The sequence below is a fragment of the Cryptotermes secundus genome, unplaced genomic scaffold (assembly GCF_002891405.2).
Source record: "Cryptotermes secundus unplaced genomic scaffold, Csec_1.0 scaffold343, whole genome shotgun sequence".
Lineage (NCBI taxonomy): Eukaryota > Metazoa > Arthropoda > Insecta > Blattodea > Kalotermitidae > Cryptotermes > Cryptotermes secundus.
Window position 1 is genome coordinate 1,008,572 of NW_019729214.1, and position 21,674 is coordinate 1,030,245.

Genomic DNA, 21,674 nt, shown 5'->3' on the forward strand with positions numbered 1-21,674 from the left:
TGCAGTTTCTCAGAAAGGTAAAAAGGTGAAGCTGTCCCTGTAACGGGCCATGGAGGCCCATAGGGTTGTGAGACATTGAGGCTTCCACATTTTGTGGCCATTTGGCTGACAAATGGTGGTGAAGTTGTCATCCTTACATGCCAGCTGACCGTTACCCCCATGAATATTCATGGTGCTCATTCCTGCAAGAGACTAAGTCAACCCCAGGACCATAGTGCAGCTGGAAGGATTAGGTCAATTGAAAAATCAAATGAGCTCATCCGAAATCAAACCTGCGGCCTTGTGACTTGTGGCGTAGTGCCTCAACCAACTATGCTACTGCATGCCCAGTTATGTGTGTGCGCACGCATGCACATATATAGACGTTATTTGAGAACAGTTTCTAGGTGTCCAGTGTCAGTCTGCCATTATAATGTTGTTCTCTAAATACCATCATCTTCCTCTTCAGTTCTGTTTCTGGTGTGTGCTGTTTTCCTTAAATGTTGGGTTACTTAGTTCATACAAGTATTTGTTGTTGAAGTTCTTAAGCTTTCACATCTCTTCCTTTTAGTCCATTCAGGAACCTGCAATTAACCACTCCCATGGGAAGTTTTATCTGTTACGGTGTAACCTGCCTCGGGTATCATTTTTTCAGCCAAGTAACACTAATAATTTACAACATAATGTGTTCATTGTTTAAAATTTCTTTATAATGATTCTGTTGTAGACTAATACTGTATTTTATGGGCATTATTATGTATGAAATCTGAAAGCACCCTTATTTACATGCATATACTTCAAACGGGGCACGCGGTAGCGTAGTTGGTTGAGGAGCTATAAGCCGTCCATGATATTGTGGCGTGTTGCACAATGGAGGACACCCCTCCCTCCCCAGCGGTACGTGGGGGCATTGTAGCGCTGTTGTTACCCCTCCGCACTGTGACATGGCACGCAACGCCGCTGTCGACACGGCGTCAGCCAACAGTGGTACCAATTACGTAACAGGCAAGCGCTGCAACTATATAAGGGAACTACACAGCCGCCGCAGTCAGTTTAAATGGCCGTCGCCGAGTTCAGTTTTTGTTGTCAGTTATAAGTATATCAGTGGCCGAAGACAGTTCTCCAGTCAGCAGTGAACAAGTTAAAAGTGCATCAGCCACCGAAGTGAGTTCTCAGGTCAGCAGTGAACGAGTTCTCAAGGCAGCAGCCTACAGTTGAGTTGGAATCTAGCCAGCGGCGAGTTACGAGTTGAATTGAATTGTAACGAGTAAATCATGACAGAGTGAATTGACTTGTATGTAGGGTTTGTAAATTGTGTAAACCCGTAACGTTGTTATAATTAATTGTAGCTGAGATTAGTAGCTTGTTAAATAAACAACTTAACAATCCAAACAGCATCTTCAGTAACAAAACACGTTACAACATGTATATTGGCCTTCTTATAGTGCACTCAATCTCATGTCACTTCACTACATGTTTCGGCATCACTGTGCCATCCTCAGGTGTGTTATTTACGTCAAGCTATTGCATTGCTCGCCATCATGTGTCATTTATAAAATTATCTAAAATGCACACTCTTCACTAACTATAATAAAATTTATATATATCAAAATTTGTTAATATCCATCATCTTACACGTCTTAACTCAAACTTGCGTACTACGTCATTCTTCCACTATGGGAGTCGTTCTTCGTATATTTTTGTGTATATTGTGTCTTGTGATGTGTCCTCCGTTTTTTGGCTGCGAGCGTTGTAATCGCAGCCAAAAAAGGAGTGCACTACAAGACGGCCAATACACATATCATGGACGAGAATCAGTGCAACAGGACGCTAAAATACAACATTATGAATAGGAGCTATAAGCTGGTAGGTCCCAGGTTTAAGTCCCGATGAGGTCATCGGATTTTTTCAATTAACCTAATCCTTCCAGCCGCACTATGGCCCTGAGGTCGACTCAGCCTCTAACAGAAATGAGTACCAGGAATTAATTAAATAATTTTCCTGGGGAGTAAAGTGCAGCCGGCGCGTAAAGCTGACAACCTTACCACCATCTTTGAGCTGATTGTCTAGATAATGTGGGACCCTCAATGTGTCTCAACCCTATGGGCCTTCATGGTCTCTTACAGTGATAGCTTTACTTTTTTTTTACACTTCAAACTTCTTAATGCCATTTTACAAAAGTTTGAACCTGCTGCATGAGCACGTGCAGTGTAGTAAAATTGATAAATGGTTGGTATTATGCTGTGTGTTTTGCATGATGCTGCTGTATAGACAAGAAAATCCCAACTATTAACAAAATTTCCAGCTGTCTGGTTTATCATACCCAGAAGATCTAAATAACTGATATCACAGTATGTATTGGTATGTTATACCTAATTCTGTTATTGTTGGTCCATGACAAATCATACTGACATACCCAATGAAAGGTTAAGGTTCAGTAGAGAAACTTAGGGTATATGATGTGAAATTGAGTTGTGATAGGCAAAAATTGTGGAGTAGTGTGAAACATGGATATCTTCCTTTACTATTTACTTGATTAAAGAATTAACAGGTCGCCAAGTCATATAATCTGAAAGAGAGTTGGGCATTTTTTGAAGTTAAATATTCAGTGATGGCTGGTATATTGCAAAAAAATATTGTTTTTCAGTCGAGAAGTTTTGGCATTAGGTGCTTTTCTAAGCAAGTGTTATTTGTGAAAGCTGCATTGCTTCGGTGTTTTTCATTTCTCATCTCCTTTCCCACCTAAAATGATGCTTAATATTTGAGCTCATTTAGTGTTCCAGTTTCTGTTTTGTCTTAGTGACTATATTTAAATATGTTTCATTATTACCTTTGTTGTTAATTCCATTTCTTGAAGTGTTTTCTGAATGTGATTTAATACCTAGTTATCTTTAGATCTTGTGAGCGTTTGAGATATGGTCTGATTCATACTTCTAGGATGCATACTCCTATTTGGCCCTTTTTTCTGGTGTAAACTCTTGCACCATACATCATGACAGTTGGATCATTGTTATTTTTTATTAATGAAATGTGTCTTACTTATGTTTAGGGTCCCAGGCAGACATAGAAAGTGCACTGGAAATGATACGACAAAAGTTCCCAGTAAATCGCTACCCACATGTGACCCTGGAACAGGTGTGTTTCCTGCCTTCTGTGCCAACATTCCCACTGATCCCAGAAAGCATGCAGCTTCAGCTGGTTGAGGGAGTCAACAATGATGTAATCTTGTCAAGCCTAATATCACCTGCACACTTCTTCGTGCAGCATCCTACACACCCCACATTTCCTGCACTCGTTCGGTTGAATGCGTGTATGAACTTATGCTACAGCGAACCCACAGCACCTGCACTTCCAACACCAATACAAGGTAAGTAACTTATGTGTTAACTGATAGGAAAACCAGTTCTATCACTAATATCAAATGCATTTCAACAAACATTAATCATTTATTTATTAATAACAAACCTGACTTGTGGGCACAGTGACAGGCCAGAGAGCTATGATTGTGACATGCTGGCCTTTCTTCAGACCATCATACCCATTTAACCATGTAAGTTCAGATCTGTGGTCTAGTGGTCAGAGTTCTTTGCTACAGATCTAGAGGTCCGGGTTCGATTACCAGTGCTACCAGATTTTCTGAGAAGTATTGGGTCTGGAACGGAGTACACTCAGCCTTGTGAGGATAATTGAGAAGCTATTTCAAGGCAATAGCAACTCCAGTCTAGAAAACTGAAATTAATGGCCATGGGGATTCGTTGCACTGATCATGCGACCACCCTCTATCCACTAAAGTTGGCACTAACTTCGCCGACAAGCGGCGGTTGGTCAATAAGTATAATTCGGTTGCGGACTAAGTCCACGGAGTTTATTTTTTTTTTTTTAGTACAGATCCAAGGCCTTGAAGTAGAACATAATGTTAAAATCATAAAACTTTCCCTTCAAAGTGTGATAGCATTTCAGGTCCCTCCATAAACACATGATTCTGTAATTTCTTCTGTTGAAATCGACTTTCATATTATGTTCAAATGAGAATGGCTGAACTTTATAAAGACACTGAAAATACAAAATAAAAACATCACTTCATCAGTATTCTTAAAATTAAGTTTTGAAAATGGTAAATATGGTTGACACTTCTGTACCTTCAACATGAAGTGAGACATACAGTGTACATACTGTAAACCTTCAGATAAGCAAAGAAAATTTTAGCATTTGCTACTAATAATCAGGTTTGTTTGTTTATTTTTGCTTATAAATTCATATATTTAGACCTAAAGATGGATAAAGGGCTTTTAAGTAAAGCAGTTAGATCTAAGATTCAAGGATTTGCTGGCTTTTCAAAATGACCATTTCTTTATTCAGCAAGTAAATAGAAGTGCTGGGAATGCTTTTTATGGTGGCTGCTAGGATATTGTGGAACAGTCTGTAAAGTTAATATTTTATATTCTGATGAGACATAAAAGTATAAAAAAAAAGTAAAGCTATCCCTGTAACAGGCCATGAAGGCCCATAGGGTTGTGAGACGTTGAGGGTCCCACATTATCTAGACAATCGGCTCAAAGATGGCAGCAAGGTTGTCAGCCTTCTGTTCCGGCTGTGCTTTATTCCCCAGGAAAATTATGTAATTAATTTCTGGTACCCATTTCTGTTAGAGGCTGAGTCAACCCCAGGGCTATAGTGCGGCTGGAAGGATTAGGTCAATTGAAAAAGTCCAATGAACTCATCGGGACTTGAACCCGCGACCTTCCGGCTTGTAGCATAGTGCTTCAACCAGCTACACTACCTCGTGCCCCCCTTCTAATGAGACATTCTCTTTTGAAATAAGTGTGCTTTTCCAATATTTTAATACGAATTGATTTTAGAATCAAATGTCTCTTTGTTTCTAGAAGTCTGTACTCTGCTACTACTCATAATACACACCTACACATTCTTTGTTACAGTCAGATTACTACCCATTTTTGCAATAAAGATACTACAGCACTGAAAACGTTTCTTGATGATGCAACTGTGATGTGATTGTTAGAAGTTTTTATTAGGCGTTTTTGTGCATTCACTTCTAAAGAAACATATTGTGACGTATCGCGCTATGGAGGACATCCCTTCCCCTGCCAGCAGTGACATAACAACATCGGAGCACGATCGTTACTACGGTAACAGACCAGTCAACAGTCCGCCCCCCACCCTGCGATGACATGGCAGCACTTCCCACAGTGATATAGTGGGGGATACCTAAGTTGCTACGCAGCAGGAGACAACTCTCGACAGCATTGCCCAGCAATACCTGTAAACAAGGCGACTAGGCAACAGGGAAGCGAGGCACTTTCCGTTGTCTGGCTGAGGGTTTATAAGAGAACCACACTGCCTAAGGAGTCAGTTAAAATGTAGCAGCCACCGAAGACAGTTGAAATATAGCAGCAGTCATGGAAAGAAGACGCGAACACGTGGTTAGAAGATTTTATGTGATAGTGTGCGATAACTGAGAAGTCAGCAAGTGAAGACTTATTGTGTGCCTTCAAGATTGTGTGCTGTAGTACAGTTATATTGGGAGTGTGTAATTCACAGAGACTTGTATAGCTCCCGCATTATAAATACGTGAAGACTACTGAAGGCAGAGTGACTAGATTATTGTGTAGGGTTTATAAATTGGGTAAACCCGCAACTGTGTTATAAGTAATTGTAGCTACGACTTGTAGGTTGTTAGATAAAACAATTAACAATCCGAACAGCATCTTCAGTAGCAAAACACGTTACAATATTATAGCCCAAACAGAAGTTAGAGAGAAGCATATGCTGTATATATGTTTATTCGATATTTTTCTTCAATTTCAGAGAATGTGATCTGTGTGGCACCAACAGTGGAAGGATGGTACCGTGCTCAAGTGGTAGCAGTAGATGCAGAAACAGATACCTGTGATATCAAGTTTGTGGATTATGGTGGATATTTAACATTGAACAGCTCTTTACTACGCCAGATCCGAGGAGACTTCATGACATTGCCGTTCCAGGCAGCAGAATGTTACCTGGCGAATGTTGTCCCCGTTGGAGGTACTTGCTTAGAGCAGTTGCTGGATCCGAATATTATTGACATTAGAATTAATTGGTGTGATTGGTTTTGCTGTATGGTTGCTTAGCCAGTCCTCTTGTATCTAACTGTATAGAAGTGTTACATAGGGCTTTCCACTTTTTCCTGTCTTTGGGATGAATGTGCACATTGCATTATTATGCTTAACATGAAGATAAATTAGATAAGCTGCACAGTTCTGTGTAGAATCTTGTCAATATTTCTATAGTGTTCAATGATTGAACTGGCTCACTTGTCAGTGATTGTTCAGACATCACAGAATTTGACAGATTTGACAATTATGCTTTAAACCTGATGTCCCCTTCTGCCTTCATTAGATTTCACAGAAAAGAACTCATGCTGATTGTTTTGAAATATAAATGAGTAACCACCTTTCCTTACGACAGTTACGTTCTCAGATATGTGGGCATTAGGGATGATTATGGGAAGCCAGTTGTACCAGCATGTGATTTAACCCACTTCTTCCTTGAAACTCAGCTTTTGCTTAGAGAACATTGGAAAATATTTGTAATGGCCCCTTTACATTTCTTTGCTTCAGAGGTAGGAAGAGACTGTTCTTATTCCTAATGCAGCCCCTCCCAAACTTAAATGCTTCTAGTCCTAACAGTGACTTGTAAAGGAGCAGAAATGAACATTGGAAATATAGGGAGTAATAAAGAATTTTTAGTAAACAGCAGATATTTAGGCTGGATACATCTTGACACAAAAAAATGTGTTGTTATTTTATGGGAGCCTGATGAAGGATAAAAATCAAAATAAATCTTTCAGGCACCTCCCCAGTGGGTAGTAAAGATAAGAAACACTGAGTCTCAGTTCCAGGGGTCTGGCTAGAGGCCTTGGAACTGATTACAGCATACCTGATGTCATGTTTGTAAATGAAATGTGTTTTAGCGAATGTACGGAGATTTATGAAGTTGATATATTGTGCCACCATACTGTAATGCAATATTGATATTTTTTGAACCATTAGTTTCTGCCTCTGCTTTAAAGGTACATTCATTAAAGACACAACCAACATCCATGAGGTGTTACTCATATTTCCATTCATCCAGAAAGATTGGTGCAGGGAATAGAGATTTGATGCCGCTGTATGTATACTTGAGGTTTGGGGTATGCTGATGTTGCCAGGTGTCTGTGCATATGCAGGGAGTCTTTGGTGATTGAGAATTCATACAATATATGGTATTAAGTACTAAAGCTAATGTTGAACATTTGTGCATAGTTATTGTTATTCATTTTAAGAGCTATACTTCTAATATAGTTTTTTTTGTAGACATTGAGAAATTGTGGCCATTATCAGTAAACAAAAGTTTTAATAAGTGAAAGTATGTGATCACTATGGGAGACCACATTTAAGCATGAGGGACTTGTCTGGCAGATTCCTTCATTGTCTTAAATGGCATGTGATGCCAGAATCATCAGATATCCTGAAGACACTAATAGTTATGTGGGATCAAGGAAATGTAGCATTTGTGAGGTTGATGTGCAATGATGTAATAGAAGTAGTACATAAATACTAATGTGTAATTATTAGTTCTGTGCTTTGAAAATACCATTATTCAAACAGACTTATGAATTTAGAAGAGATTGCAGCAGCAAGTGTACAGTGCCATGTGTAGCATTTGTTATTGAGTTCAAACTATATTTTGTTTACAGGACTTCATATTTAGAGACTCACACTCAGTCACAGTCACTTTATGACTGGTGGTTTACTTTCAGTTAGTTTGTCTTGGTGCCAAGCCCCTCAAGACCCACGGCCAACATTTTTTTCCCAACTGAACAGTTGCTTTCATAGTCCTTATAACAACATCCTCTCTGAGAAGAGTATGGGTCTGTCTTTTACAATTGTTGGTGGCCTTGTAACAGGCCATGGATGCCCTTGGGGTTGTGAGATGTCAAGACTCCCACGTTTTATAGATAGTCGGCACACAGATGGTGGTGAGGTTGTCACCTTTAATGCACCGGCTGCCCTTTACGCCAGGAAGATTCCTGGTACTCACTCCTGTTGGAGGCTGAGTTGATCCTAGGGGCATAGTGCAGCTGGAAGGATTAGGCCAGTTATAAAATCCATTGAAGTCATCAGGAATCGAACCCGAGACCTTCTGGCATGTAGCATAGTGCTTCAACCAACTATGCTGTTGCATGCCCCTTGAACAAATATAGTGAATAACATAAATAAATAAGAGAATTATATATATTGTAACGTGTCTGGAGTCCAGAAGAGACACTTCTGTGGAAACGCCAGAATAGACCGTTGCATAATAAACAACAATTGCTCTACTGTAGTTCTAACAGGAATCTCCACGGTTACGACGAATACGCGAAGGTTCCCACAGAGACAACGCGATAACAATGGGTTATTGCGTAGGAAACGCGGAGCCAACAATGCAGCGTCCCCACCGCTATAACAGAGGGTTCGTTACCTAGCAGCGGCCAAGGATAAATAGCCCAGCTTCGACACGAAGCCAGTCAGTCTCGGAATAGTCTTCGGAGAAGAAAGACGTGATCGAGCCATCTTGGAAGTCAGCCTTGGGATAATCGCCAGAAGAGATAGTCCAGCATCGCCCAGTTATTGAGCAGTGACTGTAACACTGCAAGTTGTGATGATTGTAATGTGTGTAAATGAGTGAAAGAAGTAAATTCGCTATATATCAGACGACGGCGTCAACTCATTTGTAGCGTGACACACAAAACACATTACAATATATATATTCATTTGAAGGAGAAAGCTGTAGATCGCATCAAGTGGAGGAACTGTTTTGGGAGGGACTGTGGACCTGTTGTCTTGACAGATTACAGATGGATGAATGAATGAATGATTGAATATGACCTGTGTAACATATTCTGTTTGTACTCTTAGTTTCAACAGACAAATTAAAAACCATGACAGCAGACAAGAATTTATTTTAAGCATACTCATGATCAGTATCAGAGTAATAGAAAATTTCATTATCTTCATTTGCCTTTAATGTTCATATGAAAAATAAAAACACATAGATGCAAAAGTGTCACCATTTCTAAAGCATAGAGATATGATAATATTGTCACGTGTTGGGTATGTCACGCGACAAATAACTTCACGTGGGTCTCGGATTTAGTGAATCTTTATTGGACACTCACTCTTACACACCTTACAATTATTATCACTTGCAGTATCACGTGACTTCTGGCCCAGTACTCTAATACTCCATGCAACGTCTCAACTATCCTTGATCACGGTTGGATCTCAACTGTCTCTGGCGGCGGCTATCCCAAGATTGTCTCGTTCTCAATACTCAATACTCAGTACTCAGTATTCAGATCTTCAATACTCAATATTCTAATCTTCCGTCTGAGGGCCAGGCCCTTTATATAAGGTGCACGCGGACTCAATAGAGGACACCCCTCACCAAGGTCCGATCTCACATGTTCGGCAATCCGTTGCTTCGGGGACGCTCTTTATAGATTACACCGGTAACCTGTCTCGTCTCATCCGTTGTTACTCAATGACAATTCGTTGCTACGATTTGTCGCTGCGGGAACTCCACAATTACCATGTATTCATTGAAGTGGAAGTGTCCATTCCGATTGTAGCAGTTGTCATGGTGATGGACGTAAGGTAACGTGTCACAATATTTTTAAACAATAAACATTTCATAAAAATACAAGAAGTTTATGACATTATATGATATCAGTCTTTCCTTGATAGTAGTGAAAAGACAATGGCCAGAAGCATACCTAATAATCACAGCTGCTGAAATGAAGTTCATCGGATGGACACCAAAATATTTGTATAAATCATAGAAGGAACCTTGACATTTTACATGAAGTATAGACTGAACCTGCTTGAACAAAAGTTATGGTCAGTATACAGAAAGGAATGGATTTGCCACATGCCAATACAGTCAGTTGCTCCAAGTAAATGTGAATATAGACCAGATGGAACAGGAACCAGGGCTCAGAACTGCAGATACTGTCAGACATTTGAGGCCACAACAGGTTAATGAATTGTCCACCTTTTTAACATCTTGATGATGATGATGATGTCACATGATAGTGTGGCTATAGAAAGGGTTTTGATTGATGATCAGATTCACTGGATACTTTAACGCACAACTCGCAACTACACTTTACAGATAACTATCGCACAAAGACTAGTGTTCTCAGTGACAGCTTCACTGCTCTGCCTGGTAACATCTGCTTACGCGCTCACGTCCTCACAGGCTGACAGCCATCTCACACTAACCTCCTACTCTTCTAACTGTGCCATCTCAGAACTCTTGTACTGTCAACCCTACTTTGATTGACCACAAAGAAAACACCGTTTTCATCACTGTTGCTTGGGCACATTGCTTAGCAATGGCTCTAGAATTGTTGCATGCTTATGATACTGTTGACTAGCAACAGGTGCATTTGCAGTGGTGTTCCTTAATAACAGCTGTCTCTGCTGGCTTCACAGTTCTTGCTTTTAGCAAATATGCCATTATATATTAATAATCTTCTATAATTTTATTATAGTAAATATATTTTTCAGGGGTTTGCTGAAATCAAATTATATGTATTTATTGAAGAACAACTCTAAAAATATGATAGAACACTACTGCTCCTTTTGTTATATGTTGCAGGGCATGAGGCATCATGGACCAAAGAATCTATGGTTAGTATGGAAGAACTGACACATGGACAAGTCCTTCAAGCCCAGGTGTGTGGTTATGCACAAGATGGTCTACCTGTGGTTTATCTGTATGCTGTTCATGGATCTCAGGTAAGGTTCTTTAAAGGACATATTAGTTTCTGTGATTCCATATTTTAAATTTGCTTTGTTTGTAATTGTTAACGTACAAATATTAGATGCAATATTTGTGGTCTGTTGTGATACCAGATTTCAAATTCTGGTTGCAGTGGCCCATAAGTAATTGCTGTAAAATTTAAATAGAGAAAGAGATATAGCCATACAGAGTAGTGAAGCAGAAACACTATCCTCAATATCTGTTCAGTAATCCCCAAGTTAACTAGAATGATGTGCAGTTGATTGCTGTTACTTATTTTGAAGCCATGAAATGAAAGATGGATAGATGGTTGTGTGCTGAACATTATGTATTAAATACAGAGGATTAAAGTAATTTGGTTTTTGTTTCGCAAATGGTAACGTAGCTCAGGAAAATATTAGAAGATACAGGTAACAAGTATATCCGGTTTTCATGTGCAGTGTAGTCCCTTGAAACAGGCAATGGTAATTCATAGTCTTATTGCACACTGAAAAACATTGGTAATTGCTGTAACATAGTCACATACTCGTATACTTAGATCAAGCAGTTTGGAAAACATGTAATGCTGTCATCATGCAAGCATATGTTACAGAGCAAGACAAGAAAGTGTGTCATACTTCCTTTATATGTATACAGTGGCTGTCTTGTAGTGCACTCAATTTCACCTGTCACTTCACAACATGTTTCGGCAACATAGTGCCATCATCAGGTGTCCCAATTACGTCAATCTATTGCATTGCTTGCCCTCATATGTTTTCACAACACCATTTAAAACACTCGCAGCTAAGAAGGGAACACACATCACAAGATGCAGTTTACACAGAAAATAAGAAAAACGACCCCGTAGTGAACGAACCACATGCAAGTTTTAATTAAGACAAATAAGATGAATTATCTTAACAAGTTTTAGAGAATGTAAATTTATCATAGTTGACAAATAGGGACCTTTTAAATACTTTTTAAATGGTGTTGTGAAAACATATGAGGGCAAGCAGTGCAATAGATTGACGTAATTGGGACACCTGATGATGGCACTATGTTGCCGAAACATGTTGTGAAGTGACAGGTGAAATTGAGTGCACTACAAGACGGCCACTGTATACATATAATGGATGAAAATCAGTGCAACAGGATGCTAAAATATAACATTATGAATAGTGTCATACTTCCTTTTCAAAGTAGAAGTGGAATGAGAATGTGGTGGAGGGAGCTGTAAATAAGAAAGTTATTGTAGTTTGGTGTTTTGTTTTCATGGCAGATGGTGCTCGTGAATCAGGAGCTGGTTTCACAGGGTTTCGCAGAGTGGGTGGAGCAAGCAGAGGCATAGATATGAACAGCTGAAATGTGTGAGCTAGTCCAGATAACCTAAAGTGAGGTAATTGTCAGGCAGGTTTGCCAGAGATTGCTGGTACTGGTTTGGTCATTTAACCAAAGCATTTCCTCTTAATCAATCTGTTGTGTATCTTGAGTTTGGAGAAATGTGGGAAATGAGCATAGAATAAATGCAAGTTGGCCAGAAGTTCTGTTTCTACAGCCTTTGTTGACTTGGCATATATCAGTACATTTAATCTTGTAAGAGGTTTAGTAGTAACCAAGAATAAAGCTCTGGCACAGTGGTAAACTGTATGTTACCAGAACAGTTCAGTGTCATAAAGTTGAATGTTTACATTGTTCTAGGAGGATTAAAGAGAGAGACAACAGAAACTGCCAGTGAGGCATATGCATTTTCTTTGCTTCATATACTTCCCTGGGAACTCTCAGAGCTTCACTGTCAACATTGCATATAGCGAATATAAATTTAGTGCCAAGCTTAGGTTTTTACTACTTGAGCTACAGCCATTTAATTGTCTATATGTGTATTATTTGATTGTACTTGTTGATCATAATGGATTGTTAGAAAGAAGAGTACTCATTGACTATCAATTAATGGATTTGGCTGCTGAGTAACTTGTCAAGAATTGTAAGATATCAGGGCAATTTATATTCTATAAGCATTCAGCATACAGTGTCTTTAATTAGTGAAAGGGATGATGCTTCATCTGTTCCACTCAGTACTAGTGCCAATGAAACTATTAGTTTTAAACCTGATCTAGGCTGCTATATCATTCTGTACCCTGGCTTCAGACCTCAGCACACTTTTCTCATGATGTGTAGTGTCATGAATACTGTGACTGATTATAATCGTATGCTGAATAGTTACAAAACTGTTCAGCTGATTTTTATATAATGACGTATGCTCAAGGGTTGACTTGTGATTTTGCGTGTGAAATTTACTCATTACTAATTCTGCTTTGATGAGAATAAAATTGTAATTAATACATACATTATCTGCTAGGTGTTTCAGCCTGGAAGTAGAGACGGAAATATCTTACCACTGGCAGTAAGTGGTGATGTATATAATGTGTGGAAATTTGTTAAATTTAGCAGGGTTGTGTATATTAGTATTTGTTTGTGGTATTATGGTTTATGTATTATTTTCATTGTATTATGTTTTCTAGGCAGAAGTAGCTGAGTTTCATTTTTCTATGGACTATTTTAACAATTAACCATGTGGTTGGTTGTTGCGTTGCATTTTTGTGTTCACAAATTATCTGTTCCTACAATTAGAAATAATTACCAACATTTTTTGCTTAAATGTTGCTGTCCTTCCATTTCACTTCTGATGTTTCCACGCTAATGAAAAATTGGTATATTCTCTTATGGGATCGTTGGTTCTATCTGCCTCATATTGATACTGATAAGAAGCAGGTTGCAAAAGAAATGCATCAGGTAGAGCACTGTTCATGAAGAAATGTAAGTTTGTTCTTTCTGCAGTGTTTTCACTGTATAATTAAGCATTATATTGTTATTCACATCGTCTTGCTTTGTTTGTTACATTTATGATGAAAATATGAACTCTTTTAAATATTTATGTTCTTTAAGAAAACATTTCCCTCGTATTGTTGCAGTAACCTTTCATTTTGTTCTGGCTGTCCATAAATTGTGTATAAAAGACTGTGTTGCTTCACTGCATTTACTGTGCTCCCATATCACAAGCACTGATTACCTGTATATTTTATGAGCTAATTGTTCTTACAGACTTCTGTTAGAATTTAATGTGTAGTGCTGCTTATTTTGTAAATCCTCATTACCACTGATGTTGATGATGGGAAGGCGAATTACCAGGTCTTGTGTATTTCAAAGCATGTGCAGCATTTGTTTCTAAACAATTAAAATTTGTATTAGTAGTGTGTGTTTCCACAGTATATACACACACATTATTTCAGAGCTAGACAGAAAGAAAATAATGTTACTTGAATATTTGCAGGAACTAAAAAATGCATGTGAATTTAATTATGTGTAATTCAGTTATTAGTATACTTTTTCTTCTTCCATCATCAGCAGATAATATTTGAGCCTACGATATGGACAAATGATGCTGTTTCTTTTATACATATTGCATAATGTACTGTTTAAATATATGTAAAGTTAAGTATATGTTGTTATTCCTTGCAGCCATTTCCCAGCATCCATGAAATTGGCAGTGTGGCAGGTTTTCTCCATCTCCTATATCCCTGATATTAATTTTTCCACCCCTTACTCGGCAGTATCACAGAAAAATTGACCAAGGTAAGTGACCCCCCTCAGATTCACATGAAATATGCTGAGTTATCCTTAAGAATCTGAGGAAAATTATGGAAGATTTTAGAGTAAGCAAACTACTAAAACTATTCATATTTTACATATTTTTTGTATGTTGTGAAATTGGCCACTCACATTAAGGGAATAACATAGATAAGGATGTCTGAACAGGGGACTGGAGGAAAGTGCATAATGAGGAACTTCATAGTTTGTGCTCATGCAATATTTTTAGGATGATCAACAATTTGTGGATAATGATATGAGTTGGCCATGTAGCATGTATGGAAGAGATGAAAAATACATAAGGATGGGAGGGTGTATCAGTTTGTAGTGCATTTCTGTCTGTGTATGGCATTGAGTGTTGCAGGATTATTGTGTCCTATGTCAAGCTAGTTACAATTACAATTGCATCATTATCTCCAGTCTTACAGAAATCTAATTTTCATAACAATTTCAAAGGACATGAAGTGCACCAGCTAGTTTTGGATGCATAGGAAGCACACAGCAGATTCTTGGTGTATTTAAGAGTGCTTTTCATGAGGGTACGTTAAATTTTGACAAGTGATGAGATCTTTGAATGTTGATTTAAAAGTATTTGGATGGAAGAGATGGGGCACATTTTAAGGTAACGTGGAACCTCACTTAACGAGCATAATTCATTCCAGAATCTTACTCGTAATGCGAAACAATTTTTCCCATATAAATTAACGTAAAATACGATAATGCGTTCTATGCCGAAAAAAATACTCAACAAATTTTATGTATAACGTTTATTCAAAGAAAATTATATACACATTGATAAGGAGCATGAATCATCTTTTCTTCTATCTGGAATGAACCAACCTGAATGCAAATTTGATTTGCAGAAAAAAAATCTAAATAATTAGTTTATTATTTATGATACATATCTAATTCTTTTTTACTAGAAAGCTGTTTAGAGACATTTGTTTTTGCCGATGCTTCAAAATTTGGTGAAAATGCGACACAGCATTATCATTAAATAAATTTGTAGTGCGCATAGCCACTGCCTTATTAGGGTGATGCTTCTCAATGTATGATGCAACAGTTTCCCATGCTTTCAGCATTTCTTTTATTGCACAAGAAGATTGTTGCTTTGCTATGAAACACAATGCAACTCCAAATCATGCAAATATGTCTGAACACAAGTTTGGAAAAATGTGAGATCACAAGCGACACTAAGATGCTAGCGGAACGAGTGCTAAACAGACTGATGTAGCAAGTGCACAATCCGGGACTTCCCCTCTCGTCACTCATTATGCGAGACGTTGCTCGTTAAGCGAGTCATTTTTTACAATTTGTTTTGCTCGTTATGGGAAGTGCTTGTTAAGCGAGGTTCCACTGTATTATCTCAAATTTGTCTGGGGAGACAGGAAAAGCACAAAAGAACCTCTGTGATATCAGCTGGTACTTGGCATATATTCGACTCTATGACCTTGATACAGAGATGAGTGCTAAGAAATTAGTATTGGGTGACAATATAAAAATTGTGACTGTATTTTTATTTTATTTATTTATTATACAGCAAGTGGGTTTTGTTCATATTAAAAAGAAGTCTCAGGTTGGGAGTTTGTCATAGATAACCTTCTTGCCTACTTTACCTTACAATATATTTCTTTCCATGCAGGTTTTCTATTGTTACACATTGTAATATTCCATCTGACAAGGGCCAATCATCCCTACACTCAGATACCAGTTCCAGGAGTCACAGTTTTCATGTTACCACATGGAGTGACTCTGATTGGGGTTTGGATTGGTGAATAGCTTTATTGACCTTACAGGTCATAACTACAGATAACTATAACACTATTGCTGATTTCCACACTACAAATCACTCCATGCTAAGTCCTGCCATGGCCACGCCACAGTTCAAGAGGTTAGTAACTGGCTTCCCACCGCGGCAGCCCGGGCCTGGTCAATTAGGATTTGTGGTGGACAAAGTGATGCTGGGGCAGGTTTTCTCTGAGTACTTCAGTTTCCCCTGCCAATCTTCATTCCACCAATTGCTCCACAATCACCCTCACCTATCATCTGGGCTGGTACAATAGGCCAGAAGTGGCCGCAGTACAAGGGACCTAGTCCCACCCCACTAGCAATAAAAAAGTCCTGCCATTGCCCACTGGTTGACACTCCACACCTGACTCTCAACTGACTTAACTGTAGTGCCAACTGTCTTCAACATGACTCCTTAGCATGTATTACACAGACAATACCCCCCCCCCCTGTTGTAGGAGGCATGTTTACCACTCCACTGCATAGCTACTTTTGCGGTGTGCACCACATAAAAGACACCATTCTTCCATTGTGTTCATGTATATTGCAGGCGTTACCTAGCAACAGCCACTGTTTACAGTCGCTGCTCAGCAATTGGTCTATACACCACGATATTTGTCAACCTTCACCACATAGTGATCCTGCTACCACATATCTGCAGTATCAAATATCTTATATACTAAAAACACCAGAATGTCATGGTGAAGTGCGTAGTATTCTTACTACTACATTATTTTTATGATGTAGCCAATTCACATTTCAGTTGGAGGGCCAAAAGAAATCTCAGTAAATAATGTTCAAATCAAGACCAGATGAAGATTACATTCTTCTGGGATATGATGCCAGAGTTGAGTCTTCTACTCTGAAGATGCGAGCAATAGGTTCCTTTGAAACGTGGATATCTATCTACAAAACTACAGTGTCACATCCCAGAAGACCGTAATTTTCACATTCACCAGTGAGAACCTTAACTTTCACAACAGAAAAAGTGGTATCATATAATGTGAACTGAAATGGTCAGATTACTATTGGAAAGTACAGGATATCTTTTCATGGTTCATTTTACAATGTTGTCACTGTCTCAGACTACATAATGTTCACTTGGTTGATAATTTAAAAAGATCTGGGGGGAAGCAATTATGGCCTAATTGAGGTACTATCCTGGCATTTGTCTGCAAGCACCAAGGAAAACTATGAAAAATCTGTTAGGATGATTGCCATTTCAGCCATTATTTGGACTGAGCACTTCATCAATACAAGTCTACAGCATCAGGCAAAAGGAATAAAATGGAAATTAATTCAAGGGAAGATAAAAGGTAGAAGGTGACAATGAGTATATTAGAAGGCAGTGGAAAACCCATACAGAATTAGTAATCCTTTAAGATTGATATTTATTCAAAATATATGCACATAAAAGAATGATTTAGCTCATATCATCTGGCAACAGGCTAGAATGATGAAATAATGATTATGATGAATGATTGTGACCAACAGTTCAGTAAAAATATGCTCATCACACACACTCCTTCCCTGCATATAAATAAGGCATTATGATCTTGGTAATATTTGTCCTGAATAGTCTAAATAATTCTGAAGAAACTTATCAAAATGCCATAAAGTTCTAGATGATGATAAACAGACATATTATGTATATATAAAAACAGTTAATTTGTCTGGCAACATGTGTTGACTTTGACATATCACTTGTGGTATTACACAGCCTCTCTTAAAATGACCACAAGATGAGGTCCTACACAGCAGTTTATGAATATGAACATCACCGTCATACTTAAAAATATAAATCATATTCCTCATATTTAAAGTGGAAATGAAATTATGAAAATATAGAATATACTGTATATATAAATTATGACTTCACTATATTTATTTATGAATATAATCCATAGTATGCTGCACCTGGATCAGCCCATGTCTTTGTTCTTACTGCAAAATAACTTTCCCAGTTGCTCACTTTTACTCCCCATTTGGGTGCTTCTCACTTTTACAAATATTGAAGAATTCACAAAGTCTCCTTCCACTTTAGAATTTTTATAGCCTTAGTATTATTACCATTGACTTCAGTACAAAACATGTCTTCATAGCCTATTAAGTGAAACAGACTGAAAATAATGAATAAGAGTATATATTCTTGGAGTTTGCCTTTACAATCTCGAAGTCCTACATGAGACAGTGCATCTAAAATTTACTATCTAAAATCTCACTTCTAATGTCAGAATGCTACTACTGAAAAGGCAAATATCATGAATTTGGATGAAATTTGGTCCAGGAGGTACAGACTAACAGTTTCTTTTTTACCCCCCTCTTTGATTATGTTTCATATTAATCCACTGTAACTCCTGCTTTACATGACAGCATAAATGCATTTTATTATAACATCTGATATCCGGCTCATTAATAAAAGACTGCCTTGATTAAAAGTTTAACTACATATGACACTTATATCCTCAGTAGTCTTTACTATTTCAAAGAAATTCTGGAAGACCATGAACTTCCCTAACGTAATTAGTGGATTTAAATAAACCCGATGAAGATACTTATAATTAATTACTGGGTGCAGTTGTAGTATGCACTGAACAGAGAAAGATTAGAGCACTTCAAAGTTCTCAAACAACTGAAATTGAAATCACTATAGAAGACAGGATTCCCAGTCACAGGCAAACAATTTTAATTCATTATATGGTTGGTCACATTTACTCTGACAAACATTACTGGATGTACAGTCTGTAGTAAGTAGGAAAGTATTTCTATTGGCATTACTTTAGAAAAGGATTCCCGTTTCCTTTGCTCAGATTGTGCTGAATTTTATTTAATGTTTGGAATAGAAGAGCAAATCATACTTTGAAAATAATGATATTGGTGTTCTCATAAAAGATGTTTATTATATGAGTGAATGACATTTGCTTATCTTCATGAGAGAACATTCTCTCTCAGCAGTGCCATGCAGTAATCCAGTATATACTTTTTAATAAATGTCTTTGATTTACATGCACACTGCTCAAACTTAAAATATAAATGGCTTCAGTAGGTACATGAAGTATGCTGCCAGTCAATTATATCTTCAGGGGGAAAATAAAGCCAAGAAAATATTGGTGACATTAGAATTTGGCAGCTATACAAGTAGTTTAATTTCTGCTCCTATTTTTGTATCTGGTATCCAAGTTTTCTGTTTTCTTGGCAGCATTGTTGATTTCTTACTATTCATTATAGCTATCTTGTTCAGCTCCATACATCAGCTGAGTATCGCTTCTGTGCTTCCATCTTCTTGACATAATCTTGTGCAGCACTTTCTGTCATAGACCCCTTTTCCTGAACAACTTTGAGTACAAGGTCATGTACATCTCGTGCCATGTTTCTTGCATCACTAAACATAAAAGCAGGAACTGAATCTTACAACATTATCTTTTATCATATGAAAATAATATACCACATTCAGCAACTGAAGTTTATATGCTTGCAACAGTTAATCACTGAATTGTGCAGCAGTTCCCATGAATTTCAATGAGAACAGAATAAATTTATGATGAGGAACACTGCTGATTATGAACATGGAAATCTACTGTTAAATCATGCCAACTTTAGGTTGCGCCATAGCTTTAGCGGTTAGTCGCTGGCTTCCCATTGCGACAGCCCAAGTTCGATCCCAGGTCTGGTCAAGTGGGATTTGTGGTGGACAAAGTGGTGCTGGGGCAGGTTTTCTCCGAGTACTTCGGTTGCCCCTGCCAATCTTCATTTCACCAATTGCTCCACAATCACCCTCACCTATCATCTGGGGCTGGTACAATAAGCCAGAAGTGGCCGCAGTACAAGGGACTTAGTCCGACCCGACTAGCAATAAAAAAATGCCAACTTTAAACTTGGAACCACAGGTATGCAAGTCACATGTCTTCACTGCATACTTTAAAATCTTTTAACCACCTGCTCCATAATTTTGTGCATCTCATACTTAAGCATATGTTTAAGCTTCTGAGGTAAAATTCTGCAAATACCGTTCATATCACAGTTCAGTTATTATGTTTATATCTATGAACCCCATTAATTTTCATCAAAAACCATAAACTGGCCCCATTTATTCCCATGAGGTGCTGCATGCTAGCACAGGCATCAGTTGCCATACATGGTACACTGCATTTTGCAAATTGTATGTATGTGAAATATACTGATAGAGATCAATGCAGTTAATGTAATGTTCTAGTATTTAGAGGTGACAGTCCAGGAAAAGCTGCACAGTGGATGGGCAGGTCCATTCGTGAAAATTGAGGATGTTGTGATTAGTCATTCCTCTGCATTTAGAGCGAGCGGATGTCCCAAGAGCATTCTTCCTTGTACAGTCAAGTTAAAAAGTTTTGACTCTTGGAGTCGTATTTGAGTGTATTATTCTCTAATTACTGTATTAATATTTTATTTTATTGTTTATTTTTATTTGCTGATTTTCTTTTTTGTTTATTTATATTTGTACATTTCTTTCTATCTCCTTTAACATGCCACCTACAAGAAGTAAATTGAGTGGAAAAGTGTTGCATTCACAATCAAGAGAAACTGTTAGTAATGTATATAAGTATATGAAAGAGGCTGGGCCAACAATTACAGTGAAGAACATGGGAGTGGAAGTAGCAAAGCAACAGGTGTATCGGAAAGTAGTGTCAGAAGAATAATAAGAGAAACAAAAAATATCGAATCTGGGGCTTCCACTTCCTTTTCGACACCCCATAAAGAAAGACCTAGGAAATCTCCACTAGCCACTTTGGACGACTTAAACGAGTTTGTGGTGCGAAGAACAATTAATGACTTCTACACAGTCGAAAAACGACACCTGCCATGAAAAAAGTTCACAAAAAGTTGAAGAAAACATTAGATTTTCAGGGATGCATCTCCACATTAAAGAAAATTATTTTGAAACTGGGGCTCCGCTGGAAGAAAACAAAAAATAATCTGCAGATACTGGTGGAACGATATAATATCAGAGCCAAACGTTTTCAGTATTTGCGGCAAATTAAAGAATATAGGGAAGAGGGCCGCCCAGTCATCTACATGGGTGAAACCTATATTCATTCATCGCGCACAACCTCATATGCATGGAGTGATGGATCCATCCAGGGACTATTTTCCACTGTGTCCAAAGGCCAATGGCTCATTGTTATCCATGGAGGATGAGAGCAAGGATGCATCCCTAATGCCTATGTCCGCTTCAAATCCCACCAAAAAACAGGAGACTACCACAGTGACATGAACCAATTATGAAAGATGGTTAAAGGAGCGACTTATTCCTAACCTTCCCCCAAATTCTGTCCTTGTCATTGATAATGCTCCCTACCATAATGTACAACTAAACAGGGCCCCTAACTCAAATTCAAGAAGAGATTTTATGATATCCTGGCTAAAATATCACCTTCCATCTATTACCTTCAATAACACTGATTTTTCATCATTTCGGAATC

General features: G+C 38.1%; 2 protein-coding genes across 7 annotated transcripts in view; one reads left to right on the forward strand and one right to left on the reverse strand.

Moving 5' to 3' along the window:
• LOC111865421 (A-kinase anchor protein 1, mitochondrial) overlaps positions 1 to 14,281 on the forward strand; it is a 123,413-nt gene extending 109,132 nt beyond the window's left edge. For 4 of the 5 annotated variants that reach the window (XM_023853444.2, XM_023853443.2, XM_033751819.1 and 1 more), the window contains exons 4-7: positions 3,029 to 3,346; positions 5,806 to 6,021; positions 10,663 to 10,802; positions 12,065 to 14,281. In XM_023853444.2, coding sequence (XP_023709212.1) covers positions 3,029 to 3,346; positions 5,806 to 6,021; positions 10,663 to 10,802; positions 12,065 to 12,133 — 743 coding nt within the window. In that variant the 3' untranslated portion in view covers positions 12,134 to 14,281. The remainder of the gene's footprint in view (positions 1 to 3,028; positions 3,347 to 5,805; positions 6,022 to 10,662; positions 10,803 to 12,064) is intronic. The other variant, XM_023853446.2, reaches the window with a different exon arrangement.
• Positions 14,282 to 17,585: 3,304 nt separating this feature from the next.
• The window catches only part of LOC111865436 (NADPH--cytochrome P450 reductase), a 106,593-nt gene continuing 102,504 nt past the window's right edge, over positions 17,586 to 21,674 (reverse strand). For both annotated transcript variants that reach the window (XM_023853473.2, XM_023853474.2), the window contains exon 15: positions 17,586 to 19,600. In XM_023853473.2, the coding sequence (XP_023709241.1) occupies positions 19,456 to 19,600 (145 nt within the window). In that variant the 3' untranslated portion in view covers positions 17,586 to 19,455. The remainder of the gene's footprint in view (positions 19,601 to 21,674) is intronic.